This window comes from Ahaetulla prasina, chromosome 8 (genome assembly GCF_028640845.1).
Source record: "Ahaetulla prasina isolate Xishuangbanna chromosome 8, ASM2864084v1, whole genome shotgun sequence".
Classification (NCBI taxonomy): domain Eukaryota; kingdom Metazoa; phylum Chordata; class Lepidosauria; order Squamata; family Colubridae; genus Ahaetulla; species Ahaetulla prasina.
This window is the reverse complement of record NC_080546.1, coordinates 30,634,102-30,658,800: the sequence shown is the minus strand read 5'-3', so window position 1 is coordinate 30,658,800 and position 24,699 is coordinate 30,634,102. Positions and strand designations below refer to the sequence as shown.

Sequence of the window (24,699 nt, the reverse complement as noted above, 5' to 3'; positions counted from 1 at the left end):
TTGCTCTCTTTGGAATTGAATAGCAAAAATCCTGTGGTTCTGCCAAGGGGAGAAGGACTGAGCCCCAAACACATGGCCTTTCCAAAGGTCAGATTTAATTTTTTTTATTTTCACGATAATGAGCCTTCTCCCCATTTTCAAGTCAGGAGAAGCCCATTTTATTTGCACTTTCTTCACTTTTCATCTGACATTACATTTAAAGCAGAATCGAGGGTCTGGGAGGAACGGAGCTACCAGCTGTTTAATTTTGAAGGCGTTATTGAGACAAGTAAAAATTAGCATTGTAGGCGTTCGTTGCGTTCTGAATTTTTACTTTGGTTTACTTTGCAGAGTTTGTGAACTAAATACCCAGTCGCTCTTTGAACTCACAGTTATAACAGTAGAAGATATGAAGCTTTCCTCTTTCTCCTTCTTTTCCTCCTGGCAATTTTTGCTGCTTTTCACTCTTGTAATAGATGTAATATTCCATACAGCACGGAATCAGTGTAAACACAATGATCTAATGTGTGATGAGCCAGCCAATTTGCTCATAGTCCTATTTCCATCTGATTTGGGGACTGCAAGACTTCCTTTTTTCTGCATTGCTCCATATACCAAATGACCCCAGTGATATTAAAATAAGGAAAACCCTGACCAAGAAAAGCCTCTCTGAAGACAAGCTTACTTGTTAATATGCAGCTACATGAAAGGCTTTCTTTTCTCCTATACAACCATTGGTGTGTGTGTGTGTGTGTGTGTGTGTGTGTGTGTGTGTGTGTGTGTGTGTAAATTGCAGGGGGCTCATTGGCATAAATCTTGGCTGCGACCTCTGAGGTAAACGGGATTTACATTACTTTTTGACAAGAATTAAATGAAGGCCTTGTGACTATATGAACAGCCTTCGAGACTGCAACAGATGGGCATGAATGCGCTCCCTAGGCAAACTATCAGTGACATCTGTGTCCCCCAAATTCTGGTGGTCTCGGCCAATTAACAGGCAAAATGAGGGAAAGGGGGGGACCAAGAGGGGATAGTCCTACCCCACCTCCTTTCCTCAGCAAAAGCTGCAGCAGAAATACTTGTGAAAGGAGATCAACAATAGTCTAGAGCAATGTACAAACTGTTTGCAGAAATAATATAGATAAGTTTGGAATGAGGAGATGAATACGTTTTATTAGATGTTAGTTCAGGATCAAGGTCCTTTTATAAAACAAATCTTATCAACTTCCAGAGAACTGTAAATTTATAGAAATGTGGAAAGATACAGAATTTAGCTTGATAGCTCGAAACATAGGTAGGTACACTGTAAATATCTTGATTCTCCAATCACCCTAAAATTTACAGATTTCCTGCATTCCTATATGCATCTAGCATGTTTCCAGAAATTGGATCCAGCTGTTGTGGATACTGATTTGACAGGGGTGCCCAGCCTATGGTCCCAAAGCTACATGTGGTCAATGAAAAGCTTGGTGGGTGGCCTCTAGAAACCCGTTTGCCACTAAAAGGTCTTTTTCAAAAGGACAGAAGGGGGAAATAATCAGACAGATGAATTTACTTGAATAATTTAATTTTAATTTTGCTCCAATTACACTAAGGTTCAGTCCTTGAGCCACCAAATTTTTTGTTGTGGCCTCACAAACTATTTTGGTTTATGACCTCTGGCATAGCATTCAACAGCCAAGAATAAATTAACCCCTCAAAATTATGATTCCCGCATTATAACATGATCCTTCCTCCTGTTTATTTATTAAATCACCTATAGTGGGAGATAAGTAATAATTTACTCATGTTCAGTTTTATTAAGTCATCTGAGATCTGTATATGAATCCAGATCTGAAAGAAGAAAGCAGTCAATTTTAGAACATTCATCATTTGAGAGGGAATTACTATATCACAGCTTGATCTATCACCATTTATCTTTGGGCCAAAAAATAACCCATGTAGCTTGGATGTAAAACTTTATTATTATATATACACAAGTATGCCCAACCATACATACATGGGCATATTTGCTAAGCATTCTAAGAGGTGCCAAAAAAAAAGTATTCTTTAATACTGTATTTAAACCCTTGGTTAAGAAATGTGTCTGCAGTCTTCTGAAGACTAGCATGACTTTTTTTAATGTAACCAAGGAGATAAGAATTGTATCAACACCATCAATACACTACAATCATATTCCACCCACCCACTCTTTATTTAACAAAAGTGACAGATTTCCTAATGATTCATTCAGTCTCATATTTAGCTTGACCCTGACTGTACAATTCTTTGCATACTTACAGGAAATAAATCACACTGAGCCCAAAAGGGCTGTAAAATACACATGCTAATGTAGGTTAGTCCTCTAAAACAAAAATGTTTATTGGAAATCCTACACAGTTACCAATGTACATATGCTAATTTCTATGAGGCTAATGTACAGATAAATATATTGACGAAAAGAATATCATGCACAACTTTTCATAGGATTAAGCACACATTCCAATGAACTTTACTCTTAAACTATATGCACAGGATAGCAGGCATAATTTTACAAAACATTTTAAATAAATCCTAAATTGTATTTTACTTTTAAATTATTATGCACATTTTCTTTAATAGAGACTACCTGTCCTTGATGCTTTCCAAATCTGTCTCATTTTAGGAATTATGCAAATTATAGTTAACAGGGAAAATGTTTGATTTATATCATAGTATGAGTTTTGATGGAAATGGTGAAGTGAGACCTGCATCCCCAGATTCCCAGCTTTCATTTTTTTTAAAAAAGGCAGTCTTAAGATGCAAGATAAAAAGTGCAGGTATTTTCATTCTTCCCTCTCAACATATGCAACTATTTATGATAAAAAGTTATTATGCATTAAGTTTTCTTCATTCAAAGAACATCATCTTGAAAATCTTGTTTGCCTTAGGAAGGATGGTACAGCAATTAGCAAGGTGGACAGAATAGGTAAAATATGTTGCTATGTCATCATGCTATCTGGAAGTTGCAGAACCTTTTGTCCTCCAAATGACAGGTATCCAAGTTCCAAAATTTCCTGGCATGTTGCAGGATGCCATACTGGACTATTCTGATCTACAATATATATGTAACACATTGCTCCTTGGCCCAGAGCAATATAAAGTGCCAAAGTACAGTAAGTTCTCAATTTAAAACTATTTGTTTAGTGACCATGGCACTGAAAAAAGTGTGATTTACAACCATTTCTTGCACTTATGATTATCACAGCATCCCCACGGTCATGTGATCAAAATTTGGGTGCTTGGCAACTGGCATATATATTAACAATGGTTGCAGTGTCCCAGAGTAATGTGATCTTCATTTGAGACCTTCCCAAGTCAGCTGAGCTTCATGACTGCATGTTTCACTCAACAACTGCAGTGACTTGATTAATAACCATGGCAAAAAAGGTCATAAAATTAGACATGACTCACCTAACAACTGCCTTACTTAGCAATGGAAACCTGTGTCCAACCTGCTCTCAATTGTGGTCGTAAGACAAGGACTACCTGTACAGGTTACGAACACAATTGAGCCCAAAAATTATGTTGCTAAATGAAATATTTGTTAAGTGAGTTTGCCCCATTTTACGATGTTTCTTGACACAGTTGTTAAGTGAATCGTTGCATTTGTTAATAATATGGTTGTTAAGTGAATCTGGATTCCCCATTGACTTTGCTTGCCAAAAGATCACAAAAGCAGATCACTTGTCCCCAGGACACTGCAACCATCATAAATATGAACCAGTTGCCAAACATCTGAATTTTGATCATGTAACCATTGGGATGCTGCAACGGTCGTGTGAAAAATGGTTATAAGTCACTTTTACAGCGCTGTTGTAACTTTGAACGGTCATTAAATGAACTGTTGTAAGTTGAGGACTACCTATAGTCAGGTCTCATAATAGAAAAATGAGGAAGAATGGAATTTTGGAACAGAAATTCTGCTGTGCTTAACAGTAAGAACAATAATAACTATGCAAGAAGTGATAGATCAGGACTTACTCTTTTTCTTTTTAATCCTTTAATTTTAGTACACACTTTATAACTAGTACCTTTATTTTATACTCAACCAAATATATTTGTACAAACCTTCTGGAATCTAGCTGCTTCAACAGAAGCAATCAAGTCAGAAAATATCATAATCCAATACATGATCCAAAATAGCCAAATAAAATCGATTTTTTGTCTTTGCCATTTGTGTAATGCCTTCTTTTCATTTTTTGAAAATCATTTGAAATTAATCCTCACATTCATTTTTCTTCCTAATCACAAGTTTAACTTTTTCCATCTTAAATTACCTGCCATTATTTTGATCCAAATCTATGAGCTTTAAAAATATTTATTATATTTTATTAAGTAAAATACTTAGGTACTTAGTACTTAATCATTTAATTTATAAATAATTTTAATTATTTTAATTATTCTATTCATGCTAATAGTAAATCTGTTAATTGTTGCAGATGTTGCTTTTCTTCTTCAAATAGCTTATGTGAACATTTGCATCCTCTAATTAACCCATTACTATACAGTAATCTCATACTGAAGCATTCTATTGTACATGTTCCATGATTATTTAATTCCATTTTTGGCATTTGTGATGCATGTACCAAAGAGGCGGGGTTTCAATGCAGTACTTTGATTGTTATTTTGATCACCCTGCTGCAGATGCTGCTGGATGCACAGGATCTTGCCTAGTAGTGGCAACTTACCTTTGCTACTGGTTCGCAAATGTGAGCGTGCACGCAAAGCGGTTCGCAAATGTGAGTGCGCCACCTCTGCGTATGCACAGAGTGTCCGTGATGATGTCCGGGGACGTGGGCGGCACTTGCCGCCGCTTCCACTACCAGTTCGTCTGAACCGGGTAGAACCAGCTCAATACCACCACTGGTGTTGCCTCAAGGAACCACTCTCTAAATCTAGCATTTGGTCCCTTTAGAGGCACTTCAAAAGCTTCTGTCAAATCATAATCTTTAAACACAACAATGAAGAAAATATGAAATACATGAAGAATAATCTATATGTCGTCCTCATGTATTTACTTTTACATCGGGCCTTCCTATTTCCTCATTCTGGCTTTTGCTTCTTCTTGGATGCCTCCATGAAGCACAGTAGACAGAGGCCAACAGAATTCTCTGCCTCAAAAGACTTCTGATCTTCCTTTTTGCAGACACAGTTTTTATATGCTGACATATCCAGGTCATGTATCCATCTGTTATTTAGCGAGCCCATTTGGGTTCCTAGGCCTTGCTTGGGATATATTTAGGCCTGGGTGGCAAATTTAAAACCTACCCACTTCTCTTATGTTATGAATTATTCTATTCATGAGTCCCACATTATAACTATCCTCTGTATGCAGCTCCATTCAGGCAGGAAGATTCTGTGGCCAAAGGCAGAATCTGAAGGGAGTCACATTTAGGAACAAAAGCACCTGTTGTTTTCTATCAGTAATGTTCTTAAAAGTACAAGTTTGGACTGTTCCTCTCTAAATATGGCCATATCAAAACTATGCTACATGTTGAAGAGAGGATCAGCATTAAGAGCAATAAATTTAAGAAGCCCATTAAAAAGACATAATGAATTTGGTACACTACATATTTCTAGATCAAAGGTACCTTTGAAGTGACCAAATTCCAATCCGTGAACAACTGAAACTGATTCCTTTTTGTTCTGATCTTGCTTGGTGGTGTCCAATAAAATAGAAGTTAAGGAAATTGTCATTATCTGAATATGGTCAGAAGAAGTCATCAGTGAATGACAGCCTTGTCCCCAACAACAATTGGCAAAATCATTAGGAAGGCAAGGCCAAGTGATGCAAGGATTTTTTTTCCCAGCTAATCTTGTCATTCAGCTGTTGTCACCCACAACTCCCATCCACTTGCTGTGTGAAACCAGCTTAGTCTTTGTCAGTGTTAACAGGGTCGGGAAAGACTTTCTCATTCATGAATATGTATCATCAGCCCACAAGTCTACAGAGACAAACCCTTCAAAACTGCAATTAAAAAAAAAATCCTCACCAGCCAACCAGCCACTAAAACCCTAAGCTATTGGGCTGAAATGCTAGAGAGTAATGTGAGCTCACGCTTTTGAAATTAACAAGAGGAACTTTCTGTTTTAAACCTTTCTTTAGAGCTTGATGAAGTTTGTGGAATATTTCTTCATGTGCAAATGTGTAAAACCTGAGTCTGTCAGGGGAAAAGAAACAATTACGCATTTTAGGGATCTAGTCCCTTTTATATATTTCAAATGGGTTTTCAGATGCACTGCGCAGGAGTCAAATATTTATATCTATATATAAAATTGACAGGGCTTTAGTTTTAAAGTGGCAAGACACAAACATCACAATTTTTGCAAAACAAATCTGCAGAATTTTTTATATGACAAAAGACTCTTGATATATGTCTACCTGATCACAATTGTGAGTTGTGAAAGCATTCTTTAAGTCAATATTTGACTTAAAGATTTCAAAATGTTTATTATGTTTGAGATTCAAATATAAAGAAATTAAAGTCTGTCAATTATGCTTTTATATTTGATAAATAATAGAATTTCAACCTAAATTTATGAGACTAAATGTTTATATAATGCACTTTTATAAGTGACACCAAAACGTTTTAAAACCTTGCGGGTTTTTAAATGTTGACTCCCTGCATTAAAAAAAGAAAACAGAGATATACAGATACAATTACAGCATTTCTCTAGAAGTAACACCACTTTAAATTTCTTCAATACATAGGGGAAATGAAACAAAGTCTAACATATCTTCTCATACATAGACAAAATATGAAGTACCATTCAGACCACTATATAATATGCTACACTTTCAGCCTATAAAACCATGATGGCAAACCTGTGACATGCGTGTCAGAGGTGGCATGCAGCGCCCTCTCTGATGGTACACAAGCCGTCACCCCAGTTCAGCTCTGCTGTGCATGCATGTGTGCCTCCTGTCAGCCAGCTGGTCTTCAGGACTCTGCTGTGCATATGCGGGGGGGAGGGGCTTGTAGGGGACCACATGTGCATGCACCCGGGAGGTGGAGCACATGTGGGGCGGCATGCATCTGGGGGTGTGTGGGACGCATGCACAGGGCACATGCATGTGTGGGCACGGGGCCCATGCAGGGGGCCCATGTGCATGTGTGTGGGGCAGAACACGTGCAGGGGGCCATGCATGCATGCATGGGGAGGCAGGGCGCATGCATGGGGGCCACAAACGCACTGTATTTTGGGGGGATGGGCACGTTTTGGGCGCGTTTTGAGCACTCGGTCTGGAAAAGGTTAGCTATCCCTGCTATAGAATATGACAAAGAGTTTCAGATAAAGTAAATAGTGTAACAAAATAAAGAAAATATTAAACAAGTTATAGTATGGAGTATGTGAACAATTCAGGCCGAATGGGTATCCACAATCATTCATCACAAGATGTCTGTGCAACACGGGGGTGAGAGAAAGGAGAAAAGAAGGTACAAGATCAACCACATGGTACATCCTGCCATACATTCAAAAATATTTCAGAAGCTGTAAAACGCAGCTTCCAAGTTCTGCAGGTAGGCATTGCACACTGCCCAGAGGCTACTATACGAGGACAAATTATGCATTATAAAGATCTCTCGGAGGTGAAAGATACTTTCAATGTAATGGAATGGATCCCTTGCATGGATTGCCCCTGTGACAAGGACAGATGGGGAGGAACCTTACCATCAGATTGCAAGAACACAAGTGAGTGGTCAGACAAGGAGAGCCAAACTCATTGGTAGCCTCACACTGCAATGAACAAGGACATACATTTAATTTTGCAACTACTAAGTTTGTTGGTTGAGCAGGCACAAAAACAGGCAGGGAAGTGACTGAAGCCTGGGAAATGGGGAAACCCTCATCAGTCAACATGTGCTGATTTACCATCAGCTTTTCAAGTACTTAGGAGGTGAGGATTGGCAGCAGAAGCAAATAACAGCCAACAACTTTAGCCAGCCATCAATTCCCCAATTATTATTATTATTATTTATTTATTATTTATTAGATTTTTATACCGCCCTTCTCCCGAAGGACTCAGGGTGGTGTACAGCCAGAAATAAAAACAGTAACAAATACAATTTAAAATAAACAGTTAAAAAACTTATTATAAAATTGGGCAAAAATTTAAAACATATTAAAAATTTAAATCCCATTAAAATACATCCAAAAAATTAAAATTTAGAATTTAAAATTTAAGCCAACCCCGCGCAAGTAAATAAATACGTCTTCAGCTCATGAAAGGTCCGAAGGTCAGGCAATTGGCGCAAGCCAGGGGGAAGTTCGTTCCAGAGAGTAGGAGCCCCCACAGAGAAGGCTCTTCCCCTGGGCGCCGCCAGCCGACATTGCTTGGTGGACGGCACCCTAAGGAGTCCCTCTCTGTGTGAGCGTACGGGTCGGTGGGAGGCATGTGGTAACAGCAGGCGGTCCCGTAAGTACCCAGGCCCTAAGCCATGGAGCGCTTTAAAGGTAGTGACCAGCACCTTAAAGTGCACCCGAAAGGCCACAGGCAGCCAGTGCAGTCTGCGCAGGAGTGGTGTTACACGGGCGCCACATCTAAATATCAACATCTAAAAAGCCACACACAGAACAGTGCAAAGCACACACTCTGCTAGAGAGAAATTCCCTGACGATGGGCTCCAGTACGAATCAAAAAGTTTGGAAGACAAAACCGCTGGTCCTGGTGACCGACACAGATTGGATCCTGAAACAAGTTATTGTTCTCTTTATATAGACATGGGTCTGTGAACAGGATACATTGAAATTATATTGTAGTCTTTAAAATCTTTTTGAGCTTGCATCTGTATTCTTATGTTTTTGCAAAGAGGTATGCTTGCCCTTCGCCTCAGAAAAATAATTTCCTTATTATATCAAAAACATGCATCTACACATATGCATCAATTTATGTATTTTTCGGACTATAAGACACACCTAAATTTAGGAGAGGAAAACAACAACAAAAAAGTTTTTGGCCTACCTTTTTTTGGCCCTTTTTTAGTTTGTTTCTGGGGCTTTTTTGGCCCATTTTTTAGGTTTTTTTTGGCCTGTTTTTGAGTTTTTGGGGGGCTGTTTTTGTGCCTTTTTGGCCCATTTTTGAGGCTTTTTTGGCCTGTTTTTTTCCAGAAAAAACGGGCTTAAAAAGCTGCAAAAATGGACCAAAAAAAGCCTCAAAAATGGGCCGAAAAAAGCCTCAAAACAGGTCGGAAAAAGCCTTAAAAATGGGCCAAAAAAAAAAGGCCTGAAAAAGGCCCGAAAACAGGGCATGCGAACTCTGGACGCCAAAAAATGGCTGGCAGGTAGGCAGGGCTTTGGCAATATTTGGTCTATAAGACACACAGGCATTTTTGCCCCCTTTCGGGAAAGTGTGTCTTATAGTCCGAAAAATACGGTTTATCATGTTTAGTCTTCCTAAAGTGACTACTGTACATTATTCATGATATTTCCCCTTTGCAGCAGAACAACAGACAGGATGTAATTCTGTGATAGAGTACTCACTTTGGACTTAGAAGATCCCAGGGACAGTATATAAGGTCTCCAAAAGCCAGGTAGCAGCCTAAGTATAGTCCTCTGAAGGAAAGACGATAAAGCAACTGTATGTCAACTGATTCCAGAAGAAACAATATGGAAATAATCACTTATATATAACTTCTTTGAAATATATGGACATCTAGGGATTAGCAACCAATATGTACTCCATATTGAAGAAAACATGAAAGACGATTTCTTGAATTTATGACTGAGAACATTTGAAATGGGACTTTAGCCTGTGGCACTCTGGATTATTTTGACACAGCGTATTCTACTGTGTTTATTCAGAAGACAATTCTGGTTATTCAATGGTGCTTGCTCCTGGTAATTTTCCAAAATGAATTCCCCCCCCCAAAAAAACCCTGGTCTCTTTTAGATTTTAGGATACAATTCCAGTTGTCACTCCAGGTGGGGATTGTATATCAGCTTATCGCATTCACGAAAAATCTAAATTTAAACTAGATTTGAGTAGTAAATATTCAGAGCTCCGCTGGGTGACAGCAAAGAGAGACAGAAAACTTTAAATTTTTGCTACCATCTACTGGTTTAGAATATGTGGTTCAAATGTAGTAATCCTAACCACAAATTAAAATTTCATAAGAATTTTCAAAGAAAGATGCTTTTCATGATGAATCAATTCACCCTAAGAGATGTGTCCCTGTTATTCTAATTGAATAAAGTAAAACAAAATAAAAATACAAGTAATTTTTTTTTTTTTACTTAATGTCTGGAGAAACTATTGCATCTCAGAAAATGTGTTGTTGTTAAGAAGAAAACACAAATATATTTCTTTCTTTATCTCTGTACTCTTTGTCATAGTCAGATAATGCCCTGCTGATTTTGAGATTTGTGTGTGTGCTCTCCCTTTCTGCATGGAAGTTACTGTCTATTTGCCATGTCTAATATCTATATTACGAGATGGGCCATAAATAACCACAGCACTGTCTACCTCCAACAGATTGATTTTCTTCAGACATCAGTGCACTGATTTGCCATATATTAATTCAATTAGTGATACCACTTGGGATATAATTGTAAGTGGCAATTTCATATTGAATGCACATTATTTATAGAACTTGAATAATGGCTGTCAAAATGCAGTACATTTTAAAATCATAATAAAAGCACCTTTGGAATTCAAAATGATGGTTTTCTTACCTCAGATGACATTGTACCTTATTTCTATACGTGGTGCTGGCATTTATAGAGCACAACCTTTTATCTATTGTGTTGAGTATTGATTACCATAGCGGTAGACACTTGGTGACCTCTACATATTTTAGAATGTAACTCTCATAATCCTTGGCTGTGCTGACTATGGCTGATGGAATTATGTAATACTCTTACTATATGAGTTGAGCACTAGCTCTCTAGAGCAAGGTTCTCCAAACTTGGCAACTTTAAGCAGACTCCAACTCCCAGAATTCCCCAGCAAAGCTGGCTGGGGGAATTGTGGGAGTTGAAGTCTGCCAGGCTTAAAGTTGCCAAGGTTGGAAATCCCTGCTCTAGAGTCTGACAATGCAATGAATTGAATGTAGGACATTTTACATATGAAACCTGTCTTCCAGGACTGATCTTTCTCTTCTTCCTGTTCTCCTCCTGAGCAAATCGCCACTAGGTTTTTACAAATTACAATTTGTACAATCAAATTAGTTTAGTAGATGCGAAGTGTTTTTGCAGACAATATCTCAGTAATGTTTATAATATTCTTTTTAAGTAGTTCTGAAGTAGCTTAAATGTTGTCTTCCAAATTACTTTCTCTAGGTATCACTAACTTCAGAATTTAAACTGCCAGCAACTGGATAATGCAGGGATGGGCAATTAATTTTCCACGACAAAGGAAGGAGGCCACAGACAAACATGACTGCTGTGAAGGGCCACTGCTCCTCTACCACCCCATCCCCTCTTGCTGCTACAGGCTGGACAGGGACAGTCAAAGTGGCAAATATGGCCTTTGGTCCACAAAATGCCCAAGTCTGGGCTAAAGACTTTCTCTGTAGTTGCACTCTGCTATGGGACCATCAGGGCCATTGTTAGTGGACAACTAGTAAAGCAATAATATACTCTTTTTTCAGTGCTGTTCTAATTTTGAACAGAACAGTGACTAAGTGAATGATTGTAAGTCAATGACTACATGTATTAGGTTTTTGTAAGACTGTCCTCACATGAAATTGGAATTTAGTCTCGGCATCAGTGCTTGCTAATTTCCTAGTTCTTTGTTTGGCTTCTATGTGGTTGCTTATACAATATTTCACTTATTAATCTTACCTTGGACTTTTATCTATGACTCCTCAATTCCAGTTATTTCCTACTTTTGAAAACTGTGACAGTCACAAGATTACTCTTGGGGTTGCCAGAGAATTAGGAAGAGAAAGTTTGTGATGCTTCTGCAGTTTTGCCTCTGCGCCTGAACTTTAACCCTGAACTTCTCAAAGAAAATGCACACAAGTAGAAGTAATGTCAAATTCAGTGAAAAGATTGGTGTGTAAAAGGAATCATGTACAGACATTCTGATAGGATCAGTTTCTGCTGAAAAACCAATTTTTCAGAAGTAAACAAACCAAACATTAATGAACATTATGAACTAATAAAATATGTCTGATACAACACTGCCCTCTAGGGATAAGGAAGAAAATGCAACAGTTTTCTCTAAACCACAGGTAATCCTTGACTTACAACAGTTCATTTAGTGACCGTTTGAAGTTACAATAGCACTGAAAAAAGTGACTTATGAATGTTTTTCACACGACTATTGCATAGTCACATGATCACAATTCAGACGCTTGGCAACTGACTCATATTTATGACGGATTCGCTGAGATCACATCGTGTCATTACTTTTTGTAACCTTCTGACAAGCAAAGTCAATGGGGAAACCAGATTCATTTAACAACCTTGTTACCAACTTGACAACTGCAGTGATTCACTTAATAACTGTGGCAAGAAAGGTCATGAAATAGGGCAAAACTCACTTAACAAATGTCTCACTAGAAATTTTGGGCTCAATTGTAGTTGTAGGTCAAGGACTACCTGTATACAGTAGAGTGGCTGCAAAAAATCAGAAGGAATCTGGTATCACATTTCTCAACTAGCAATATTTATTAAAAGGAATAAATACCATACTCAGAAAAGAGGGTTCTAGAATCCTATTTTTTTGTCTTCACATATATTACTTCCTCTGACTGCCAGCTGATTGCAATTCAGCAATTTTATTCTCACTGGCTCAGGGTTGACTCAGCCTTCCATCCTTCTGAGGTGGGTAAAATGAGGACCCAGATTGTTGGAGTCAATATGCTGATTCTGTAAACTGCTTAGAGAGGGCTGTAAAAGCACTATGAAGCGGTATGTAAGTCTAAGTGCTATCACTATTAATATAGTTATCTATCCTCTTACAATATAGAATAGCAGGAAATCTTTGTAGTAACTGGATAGTGCAATTTCTTAGATAAATGTATAATTGAGATATATGTTTTTTCATTTGAGAAAATAAAGTATGAGTAAGTGATTTTTTTTCTACAACTTTTACACTTACTCTATTAATATTTTCCTAATTTCTTCTCTATTTTTTCTTTTTTTATTTGACTGCCACTTTGCTCTTTAACAGGAGCTCATAAACGTTTTTCCAATTTCTTTGTGGAAATTGTATAGGCAATTTTAAAGTTTATTACAAAATTTGAAAGCCTATTAATAAGAGCAGAGTAGATTTAAGTTTGTACTTCAATCTTCCAGTGAAATTGAAGCACTTTGAGAGTGTTGAATTTTAGTTACATCATATATTTAGAATAATTTGTGGTAAAGAGGATCTACAGATTAATCAGCTCAATTGCTCCATTTTCTTAAAAACATTTCTTTACTGAAAATTTGTTCCACGTTTTTTCCAGAAATATCTATTAGATGAAACCATTGGGGTTTTCCCATGCAACTCTATAGGCTTGACCTATTTTTTCTACTTCAAAGCAAGCTATGCCTTGCTGATTGATTCAAACAAGGAAACTAGAGTTTTATTTGCTGATCTTCATCTAGAGAGCATGTTCACTAGTTTATCATATTGGCCTTTTCTGGAATATGCATTATTTCTATATTATGCACTATAGAATGGGAGCGATTCATTGACAGTACAGTTGGACCTTGAATTGCAACCATAATTGGGACTAGAATTTCTGACATGTCACTACAGTTGTAAGTCAAACCATCACCTTATTGAGTGTTTTTTATCAGGGCAACCTGGTCTACCCAAATATGGGACGGAGCATACTGCTTCTGCTTTCGCCTTTCAGCCTCAATCCAGGATCCTTCGCAGGCAGTCGTTTTTGCGACAAACTATTTTTGTGTTACATTTATATTTACCAACAAAGAAATAAAGGGAGACTAGTATAGATCTATTTCAAGCTAATTCTCATCAGCCAGCTGTTTGAATCCCAGAAGGGTATGGCTAGCTGATGAGAACTAAATAGCTTGAAATAGATCTATACTAGTCTCCCTTTATTTCTTTGTCAGTAAATATAAATTTAACACCTTATTGGTTTCTATTCTATGACCTTTTTCATGATGGTCATAAGTCAAGTCACTGTGTTGGTAAGTCAAGTCGTATGGTCATAAGCACGAACTCAGCTTAATCAAAGGCACCTGATTGGTGATTCAGGTGCTTGATTGGTGGTTACCACTTTGGGTGCTTGGCAATCGGTTTGCAAAGTGTCCTGTGATCATATGATTGCCTTTTGCAACCTTCCCTCTGCTTTTCCACCAGCAAAGTCAATGGAGGTAGCTGCGTGAGGTTGCAAGTCACTCCTGCAATTTGCTCCCACTCTTCCACCCAAGGAGCTCCCAGGAACATGGGGATCTCATACTCTCTAGTGCCCATCTGCCTGTACTACTTAGTCCCCACCTGTGACAACTATCTGCTTGGTCATACTCCACATACTTATTTGTGACAGTCACCTGCCCCTAAGAATCTGCCCACCAGCCTGCTTGCATGGAACACAGTTTCAGCAGCACAAGCAAGCCTTTCTGGATTCTCTCCTTTTCCCACATCAAGGTCTCATGAGTTCATTGCTTGCTTAGTAACGGGAACTGCTGGAATTGCTGTTGCTAAATGGTGCAGTCACGTGATGTTATATTTTATGACTGCATTGCTTAGAGACCGAAATTGTTTTCAATTGCCAGCGTAATTGAAAGTAGTTTATTGCAGGTAATTGTCACTTACTCACAGCATTCTTCAGCTTGACTGTTTGAAGTTACAGAATGCTGAAAAAGTAGGTTTATGACTGGTCCTTGAACTCATGGCTGTTGCAATGTCCCCATGGTTCTATGATCACCATTTAGGTGTTTTACAACCAGCACACATTTCCAAGGATCTAGGCATCATGTCTATCCTTGATCAAGCTGGATTCACAATTACGACTTACAACCACAGTGGTTTGACTTACAACCTTTGTAAAAACAGTTGTAAAATCAGAACAGGTGATGATTAGTTGGCTAGGTGATGCCCCGATTTAGACCACAATGACTTACCATGGAAATTACAGTTCCAACTATGGTAATTAAATTGAGGACTACCTGTAATGCCAATAAGTCTTTCCTATCATGTTATTGCCATTTGCAATTTTCTGATTTATGATAAGCAAAGTCAATGGGGAAAATGGCAGGAGGCCACAAGATGAGGTTATAAGACAGCTTGCTTAACAATGCTTAATAATGACAATGGAACTGATGTTGTAAGTCCAGCACAATCATGTGACTATTCACTTTATGACTACGCACAACAGATTTTCTGGTCCCAATTGCGGTTGCTAAGTGAGGACTTACCTGTATTACCATAGTTTCTGCTTGGTATTTTCCATATAGATGAAGGATGGGTTTCTAAATTGACCACCATATATATTTACAAAACCAGCCATATTTTTCCCAATAATATTTTGTTTATAAGAAACAAGTTTATATAGTTGTCCATCTTCCAGAAGGAACTCTGGGCAGCAAACAGAATAAAAACACAATACACTAAAAAGACCATTTTAAACAATAAACAACAGACTGTTTGAATAATGTTGAGGTCCCAATGAAGCTCACATTCACCTACCCTGTTTTCCCTAAAATAAGATCCTGTCTTATTTTTTTTTTGAACCCTGAAATAAGCGCTTGGCCTTACTGCCATGCGCTCAAAAGCCTGACTGGACTTATTATCAGGGAATGTCTTACTTTGGGGGAAACAGGGTACCAATCACCCCATGCCAGCTCCATCATATGAAACAAGAAACAATGGTAGATCATGAGCATGATTATTTTATGAAACTTACTAACATTTCTTTGGGCAAATGGTAAGCCCAAAGAACAACATAAAGGATATAAAAGATGCCAGAGACTGCAATTTATTAGCAGACTGAACACAGGTTCCATCATTTTCCCAAAATAAATCTCTGCGTGGATATATAAGGTAGAATTTATCCAAAACTGTCCACTTTTGCATCCATCTCCAATACAAAACACATAACATACAACCTATTTAAGGTGAAAAGGGTTGACTACTGCACCAACACTAAATTAGATTCATATTTTCCTACTCTCTTTTAAGCACACACTTGTAATTATCAGTAGTCATCTCTAAATAATTTCTGCATGTTTGCTTAAGAGAGGGAGAGGGAGGGAGGGAGGGAGAGACACAGAGAGAGAGAGAGAGAGAGAGAGAGAATAAACCAACCTTCTTTAAGGAATAAATCAATAAGTCCTTGAAGAATACAACTTCACTGATAGCAATAAGGATATTGTCAATATTATTCAGAAGGAAGTTGTTTCATTCTTATTTGAAAAGCCTATGTTTCTTGTAAATTGAAGACATTGAGGAAGAGAAAGCTAGTAGAGAGATTTGCAGGAAATTCACAGTTTGGACATTGCTCTAAAACATTGCTCAAAAGGGGTTTTCCAGAGATGTCAGTGCCAAGTGACATCAAGTCCTTGTTAGACATAGACTAATAAGGTGTTGTTTGGCTAATACAACACTTTTCCAAATTGGAAATGGAAAATCAATCTTGCAGCTACTCTATTTAGAATGCTAGAATGTTTTCTTCAAAAAAACCAACAACCCTGTTCTAAATGTGCTTAACCAGAAACAGTATGTAACAGCATATATTAAACATGAGTAATGAATAATAACAATAACATCTATAATTCATTTGTGGATTTAACTTTGACAAGGCTGGGTCCAAAGTGAATTAAACCACTGTTTGTCAGAAAAGAAACTTAGCTAAATTTGCAAATTGATCATAATTTTATATAACATGCTAAGCCCTCTGCATGCAAGCAACATGGTGGCTCGTCAATGTGAATCTATTAAATCTGAAGGAAGCACTGATCACCATAAGAAATGAGATAAATGTGAATACGTATCTGTTCTTAACCATGAAACACACATTATGACTTCATGATGCAAGATACAAACTCTGCTACTTCTTTGTATTGAAATATGTGTGTCCAATCACACTTGGCCAATAAAAATTCTATTCTATTCTATTCTATTCTATTCTATTCTAAATGTGTAACATAAGAGTTAACATCTCAATGTCACACAACACGAAGTTGATGAAAAGTGCTTTCCTCTGGATGCCCATATGAATGGAATAGTTGAAATGACTGAAAGGGAAGATAATTATATGTGAATGAAATAATCCCATCAAAATGCAATTATATATTTTGGATTATCTAGTGAAGGAAACCTTCTCTGTTCTACAGAAGTTACAGCCTACTATCATCTATCAAAAATCATATAGTTGGCAGTTCCCGAGAGATACCTAACATTGATCTAGGAAATTCCCTGAGATATTTCCACCATATTTTTTTTTAAAAAATAGGTACTTCATAGGAAGATTCACACAGAATATTAAACCATAATTTAACATACATACATCAAAATAAACAAACCCGAGTCAACATTTAGATGTTCTTCCACATAGCTAGGAAGACATATTAACTAGAATTCAGTATGAAATCCATACTTCTCACTACATACAAATTTTAAAAGAAATTATACTAAAGGCTAAATAACACAGTTGTAATTTTTATTTGTTAAGATTTTTTTTTAGACCACAATTCCTGATTTTCAACAAATAATATGCCAGGCATCAGATAAACAAAACTGATTGTTGGTATTTTCTCCCTACTCATTAAACATCATTTGCTTGATGCTATTCTAATTTTTAATGCTACAAGCTCATCATTTAGCATTAAGAACTACTGCTACTATTTAGCATTAAGAACTACTGCTATCCAAAGTACTTTTCCCCCCAATTTTTTTAATTTATATATATTCCATCATAAATAACTCAAGGTGGCAAACCTATCTAATATTCCTTCCTCCTCCTATTTTCCCCACAACAACTTTGGATAATGAGTTGGGCTGTGAGAATGATTGGTTCAAAATCTCCCAGCTGGCTTTCATGCCTAAAGTCAGACTAGAAAATGATGCCTCATTTTTCATCAAGATAGGGTGATTTCTACAATTACACAGACATGGTTTGTACAAAATATTGTTACTGGAAATTGATAGCAAAAAGTTAGAATTTTCTTTATTGCTTTGTTGTTTCTAGTTGGTCAAAAGAGTTTTGAAGCCTAAATCTAATAGTGCTATGATTATTTAATTATGATTAAAGAAAAGAAATGGCTTGTTTTTACAATATGGTAGACATAATCTGTGTTTTACAAGCAAAAGTGTCTGGTGTCACTTGGTGATAAACATAAATACTTTTAAGTTAGCAATAACATGCAGAAGAAGCACAAAGCTGACTTTCAATGACAGAGAAATATTGATATTGTTGCTTATCAGTTAAATTGACCAACTTTAGGTCAACACTATGTACTTTCCTGTTTAAGAAATATTTTATGAACAGTTAGTTCCCCATGGTTATGACTGGATGATACCACATGGTTCATGATGTCACCACACAAATGTTATGAAGTATATCGCAATTGTGTGAATTTACCATATTACTTTTCACAAAACCATATTAACAATGAACTACAGTGGGATGATAGTGGGACAAATCCACAGTATTTGCATCAATGTCTTTTCTAACCCATCTTTGAAAGCCAGTTTGGTATAATGGTTAAGATACTAGACTGGAAACTATGTATTCTAATCCCACTTAGGCAGAAAGTCTTTAAGCCACTCACTCTCTCTTAGTCCTAGAAGTAGGGCAATGGAATGTCTGAAATCTTGCCAGAAAGCTGCAGGGACACGTCCAGTTAGCTTCAGGAGTCAAGACTGACTTGAAGGCACCCCGAAATTTGAAAGTTATAAATAGCTATAAAATGTGATTAATAAATAAAAAGTTTATTCTTTGAACATGATGAACCTGGCAGTTAACTCTTGATATATTTCTGAGTTATCATGTACACGAAGGCCTCGTATTTTAACCTTGGTTCAGGGGGCCCCGGTTAGTAAAGGCCAGGAACTTTAAAAGTAGCTTATAAAAGAGTCTCAGATGAAATTATGCTTTACGGTTGCTTCATAAAGTTAATTACAGGTAGTTCTTGACTTATAGCAGTTTGTTTAGTGACCATTCAGTTACAACAGCACTGAAAAAAGTGACTTATGATCATTTTTCACACTTACGACCACTGCAGCATTCTCATAGTTATGTGATCAAAATTCTCATGCATGATGGTTGCAGGGTCCTGGGTCATGTGATTCCCATTTGCAACAAGCCAACTTCTGACAAACCAAGTCAATGGGGTAGCCCAGTAATGGTGGACCTATGACATACGTGCCAGAAGTGGCACGCAGAGCCATCTCTTCAGGCACACCAGCCATCACTCGTTGCTCTTCCGGGTTCCGGTGCGCACATGCATGCTGGCCAGCTGGTCTTCATGCATGCCTACCAGAAACCGGAAGACCACGTGACCAGCACACATGCGTACGCCAGAAACCGGAAGTGCGCCAGGGAACTTGCTCTTCCAGTTTTTGGTGCTCCCCTGCGCGCATGCGCACTTCCGTTTCAGCACTCGGTGCTGAAAAGGTTCGCCAACACTGGGGTAGCCAGATTCACTTAACAACTGTGGTACTAACTTAACTACTACAGTGATTCACTTAACAACTATAGCAAGAAAGGTCGTAAAATGGGGAAAATTCACTTAACAAATGTCTCACTTAGTAACCTAAATTTTTGGGCTCAATTGTGGTCATAAATCTGTATTATTATTATTGTTGTTGTTATTTTCATTATTATTTAAATAGAAGTTTTTTGCAGATTCAGTACTGCAATAGTTTCCTTCAGATAAACGAAAACTTGCCAGCAGAAGCTAAATCACAGATAAGAATCAGTTTTGATGCTTGTAGAAACTGCTGAAGGCAGAGACCAGGTTCAGGAGGCTTTAGTTTGATGGAAAGATGTGATTTGAAAAGAATCCTAAGAAATCTGCAAGAGAACCAGCTATTAAAAGGTAATGTGGCATTTGGCTTACAGCTATGGGCATAAGATCCTGGCCCAGGTCCAAAGGTGAATAAAAGTTCATCATTAGCATACTAAAATCTCAACCCCCTAATTATTTAAATGAGAAATTTAGAGATCATTCTAAACATACTAAGAAGCTTCTGGAGAACATGTGAAAATGTGCATAATCAGCATGCTCAGAAAGAGGTAGATAACCAATGAGTGATGTTGTAACTTTGTGTATCAGGAAGGCCTGGAGGAACGTTGTCCAAGGGGTCGCGATGGGTCAGACATGACTTCACAACTAACAACAACAACTAGCTAGTGGGAATCATTAGTTCTTCACACCAGGTAAAATGAATGAAGAAGTGGTTTGGGGTCAGCTTCGAGTTACAACCATTTGTTTAGTCACCATTTGAAGTTACAGTGGCACTGAAAAAAGTGACATGACTGATTTTTTTATTTTGCAGCATCCCCATGGTCATGTGATCAAACTTTGGGCTCTGGGCAACCAGCATGTATTTATGACAGTTGCAGTGTCCGGGTCCCGGAGTCATGTGTTCACCATCTGTAACTTTCCGAGCTGGTTTCTGTCAAGCAAAGTCAATGGCAGATTCACTGAGCAACTGATAGATTCGTTTAACAACTGCAGGGATTAATTGTGGCACGAAAAGTCATAAAATGGGGCATAACTCACTTAACAACTTTCCTGCTTAGCAACAGAAATTCGGGGTTCCAATTTTTTTTAAATTTGAATTTATATCCCGCCCTTCTCCGAAGACTCAGGGAGGCTTATATTGTGTAAGGCAATAGTCTCATTCTATTTGTATATTTATATACAAAGTCAACTTATTGTCCCCCCAACAATCTGGGTCCTCATTTTACCTACCTTATAAAGGATGGAAGGCTGAGTCAACCTTGGGCCTGGTGGGACTCGAGCCTGCAGTAATTGTAATTGCAGGCAGCTGTGTGTTAATAACAGGCTGCGTTAGCCTGTTGAGCCACTTCCCAGCCCTGCATTAGCCTGTTGAGCCACTGCATTAGCCTGTTGAGCCACTTCCCAGCCCATTGTGTTCGTAAGTCAAGGACTACCTGTACACGTGAAATTTTGTTGAATTAATCTTATCTTGAGACAGTAAAAATATGCTTAATATTCTTTAAATCATGGGTGTCGAACTCGATCGGGTCACAGGCTGGATCGCGACATTTTCTGCCTTTGCGGAGCCGAGGTGGGCATGGCCTGGGTGTGACCCATCCAGCCCGCAGGCTGCCAATTTGACAGGCCTGCTTTAAGTCTTCACTATTTTTTTTCAGCATGAATTTCCACCTCCTTATCACAAAATATTTGGGAACTGCTATTATCAACTTTAGCAATGCTCATTAATTGCTATTAAAAGTTATAGATTTGAAATTGTCCAAAGCACTTTTCAGTATTCACAGTAATTTAGGAGCTCTAGATGCTGCTAATATGTTTGGACAAAATTGTGAAATTAAAAAAAAAACGCAATATGCTGTCATTCCACAGTATTAGACAATCCAAATTTCTCTTGCAGAGAAGTTTAAAACTTGAAATAAGGTGAGTTAAAGTAGGAAAACACCTAATACCCTACCAATCCCATGAGTTCCAATAGAAATTTTCAAACTGGAATTAACTTCAAAATGGAAATCAGAATAGGGGGGGGTCAACATTATATTTCAAACCTAACATCTACTAAGTATGGCATTTCTGGATGCTGAAATACAGCTAAATTTTGATTTAAAAAAGGAACTAGGACATTTCAAATGTTTCAGAGGTATCACATAGTTTTTTAATTGTGCCCATTGGAATTGGATCAGGGGTGAAATGTAAAATTTGTTACTACCAGTTCTGTGGTGGTGGCTTGGTGGGTGGGGTAATGTGACTGGGTGGGCGGGGCCAACTTTTTTTTTTTACTTTTAAAACCATTTTTTGGGAAAGAAAAATGCTTTTAAATGTAAAAAAAAGAAAACCTCTGATGATCCCCCGGCTCAGCTGGGCATGGTGGTGGGGACAGGGATTTTTGCTACCAGTTCTCCAAACCACCTTCTACCGTCGCTACCGGATCAAGCGATCCGGTCCGAACCAGGAGCGTTTCACCCCTGAATTGGATCCTATTCAGAAAAGAGATGCTCAAATGTAGCCTCAGTGAAAAATTCATTCATGAAATACATATTATCTGCTTGAATTCAGATATTAAAGTATCTTTTTTAATATTGTTTGGGTGTAAAACAATGACATCTCCAGAGTAAGAAAGAAAAAGAAAATGTCTATGCAAGACCATCAAAATCACAAATGGTGTGTGTGTGTGTGAGAGAGAGAGGGGGGGGGGAAGAGAGAGAGAGAGACTTCCAATCTTCTCGGTATCGCTGATAAGGAGGGATGTTCTGTTATACCACATTATAAGTGAGTCTTTATCGACATTTTATAGTCTTGTTTACCAGCTCGCATGCCCCACCCACCCTCCTATCTTCGCGGTCGAAGGAAAGGAGGAACTCTGGTTATGCACCAGTATTGAGACTCATCCCCTTCCTAACGTTACCCCCTCCCCTTTCGCTGGGCGGGAAAAGGAAAGTACAGTAGGGGATATTTTTCTGCAATTGCAGTTGCAGCGCGGCATCCTTTCGCCACCCGGTTCCTGCCGCGAGACTGGTGGACCCGTTTTCTCACGCTCTCACAGCTGCTGCTGCTGAGATCTCTTTGAAAAGGTGAGTCCCAGGAGGAAGGCAAAAAGAAATCTTATTTTGAAGCTGAACCACCGATTGATCTGTTAATATAGGCTTTGATCATTTAAATTTCTAATACATAAGAGTTCAGGAGAGCTTTCCCTCCCCTTCAGACGACGCCTTTTGACGCGAATATACTCAGGGAAAACTCAAAAGCCAACAACGTTGCAGAAAATGAAGGGGAGAAGCAATGGACTGAAGTAAGGCGGACTGCTCACCTGGGCTTTTTTGCTCCTTGGCAAAGTTCAGACGAGACCCGGGTGGAGTGGGAGATCGGCCAAGAAATGTTTAGCCCCGCTTAATTTCAGGTTTGAACGTCTGCCTTGATTTCTCTTGTGGGATGTTCCCGTGGAGTCATACTTCCACTTACCCCGCCGGAAATAGAAGCGAAAGTGCAAGCCTTTCGTAGGGAAGGGCCTCCATTCTGCGTGCAAACGCAAGCAGGGTTAAGACATGCGGGCGGGGAAGACTCCGCCATCTGGGAACGCGGAGCTGAGCGAAGTGAGAAATTTTGCAAGGAGGCCTGGCTGAAAATAATATTCTGCACTACAAAAAAGACCAAAAAGCTCTACGCTACAGCAGCTCCCCACCACCACCACTTTTGGAGGAGAAGCAATGCAAGTAGATGCCCCAGGCCCCCTGTATATCCCCGGGTAAGGGATGAGGATGCTTGGTCTAAGCCTCAAACGAAAGATGGTTTTTGCTTTTAAGCTAAACTTATATCTTCAATAGTTTTTGTGCTGCCTATATGTTTTTACCTTTATGTGCTGCCTCATGACTTTATAGTACTGATGATGGATAGGGGACTTAAGTTAAAAGCTATAATGGATCTCTCCATAAATGGCAGTATTTGAACAATTAGTTAAATCAATATTTCCTATGTTTAAAAAACCCGAATTAAAATTAATCTGATTTTTTTTCATATTTTAAGTTTGCTGGGATCAAACCTTGTAGCCTCCATCCTTGTCAAATATTTATGATCCCCATCAAAAATGATTTTGTTGCAGCCAGTTTGCTTCTATTTTTGATGGGAGATTTTTTGTTGTTCTTCATGAACCAAGATCTAGTAAATGTCAAGTAATTTGCTTTTAAAATGATTTTAATCCATAGTTTGTTCTTTTAGGATTTTCTGAAATAGTATTGCCATGTCTGATTTTGAAACGGAAGATACTGAAGAGACTGTAACTTGTTTGCAAATCACTATTTATCATCCAAAACAAGAAGAAAAACCAGTCTTCCATGCTTTAAGTTTCTGTCGCCAGCAACAGCTGAGAGCAGATGACATAGTGAAATTTGGAAGAGATTCAAACATCTGTCGTTTTTATTTTGTAGATCCAAGGGTTTCACGTGTTCAGTTTTGCCTTCAGTTTTTCAGGCACTTCAACAGCTCAGAGTTTGGTTTTGAGATTAAGAATCTGAGCAAAAAGGGAAAGTTATCTGTGGACGATGTTGAACTGGCCTATCTAAATAAAGTCAATCTTCCAGATAAATGTACGGTTTGCTTTGGAGAATACCAGATGCAATTGCAAAAACAAGAAGGACAATGTGAAGACTACTTTAACATCTGCTTTGAATTGGCCAGAACGTCACTGTTACAAGAAAAAAAACTATTTTTAAAAAAACCAGTATGTGAAAGTAGCAGTTCATATACCCAATTTCCAACAGAGATGGATGAGAATGAATAAATTGGAAAATTCCATGAAAAAAACAATTGTATATTCAGTGGTCATCTTTATCTTGTGTGCTATGGTAGTTGAAATGATAGCTGTACATCTATATCAGGGATCCTCAAACTTTTTAAACAGGGCCAATTCAGGGTTCCTCAGACTGTTGGGGGCAGAGGCAGGTTTCAAAATCTGTTGTTACCAGTTTGTTTGTGTGCACAATGCTTCTGTGCATGCGCAGAAGCATCCGGATGGGTGGTGGAGCCTCCCGCCGCTGCTACCAGTTAGCCCCGGGGCCGGACAAGTTGGGTGGACGTGGCTAGGTGGTCAGTGACAGGGTGGGTGTGACTGATTTAGCA

At 38.3% G+C, this 24,699-nt stretch overlaps 2 protein-coding genes across 3 annotated transcripts in view; one reads left to right on the top strand and one right to left on the bottom strand.

The window, feature by feature from the left end:
- Positions 1-23,261, bottom strand: part of ALPK1 (alpha kinase 1) — a 70,036-nt gene extending 46,775 nt beyond the window's left edge. The window contains exons 1-3 of the mRNA XM_058193190.1: positions 22,895-23,261; positions 9,484-9,555; positions 7,675-7,740 (exon numbers count right to left, since the gene is read on the bottom strand). Coding sequence (XP_058049173.1) covers positions 7,675-7,677 — 3 coding nt within the window. The 5' untranslated portion in view covers positions 7,678-7,740; positions 9,484-9,555; positions 22,895-23,261. The remainder of the gene's footprint in view (positions 1-7,674; positions 7,741-9,483; positions 9,556-22,894) is intronic.
- TIFA (TRAF interacting protein with forkhead associated domain) lies at positions 22,437-24,387 on the top strand. 2 transcript variants are annotated; one of them, XM_058193187.1, is made up of 2 exons: positions 22,437-22,658; positions 23,800-24,387. In XM_058193187.1, exon 2 carries the CDS (start codon positions 23,822-23,824, stop codon positions 24,359-24,361), a length of 540 nt encoding a protein of 179 aa, XP_058049170.1. In that variant the 5' UTR covers positions 22,437-22,658; positions 23,800-23,821; the 3' UTR covers positions 24,362-24,387. The 2 variants fall into 2 exon arrangements, with proteins under 2 accessions (XP_058049170.1, XP_058049171.1); XM_058193188.1 differs by lacking the exon at positions 22,437-22,658 and adding an exon at positions 23,266-23,329.
- The last annotated feature ends 312 nt before the right edge of the window (positions 24,388-24,699 follow it).

Coding starts and splice junctions, on each gene's coding strand:
- TIFA (XM_058193187.1), top strand. CDS start 23,822: ATGTCTGATTTTGAAACGGAAGATACTGAAGAGACTGTAACTTGTTTG.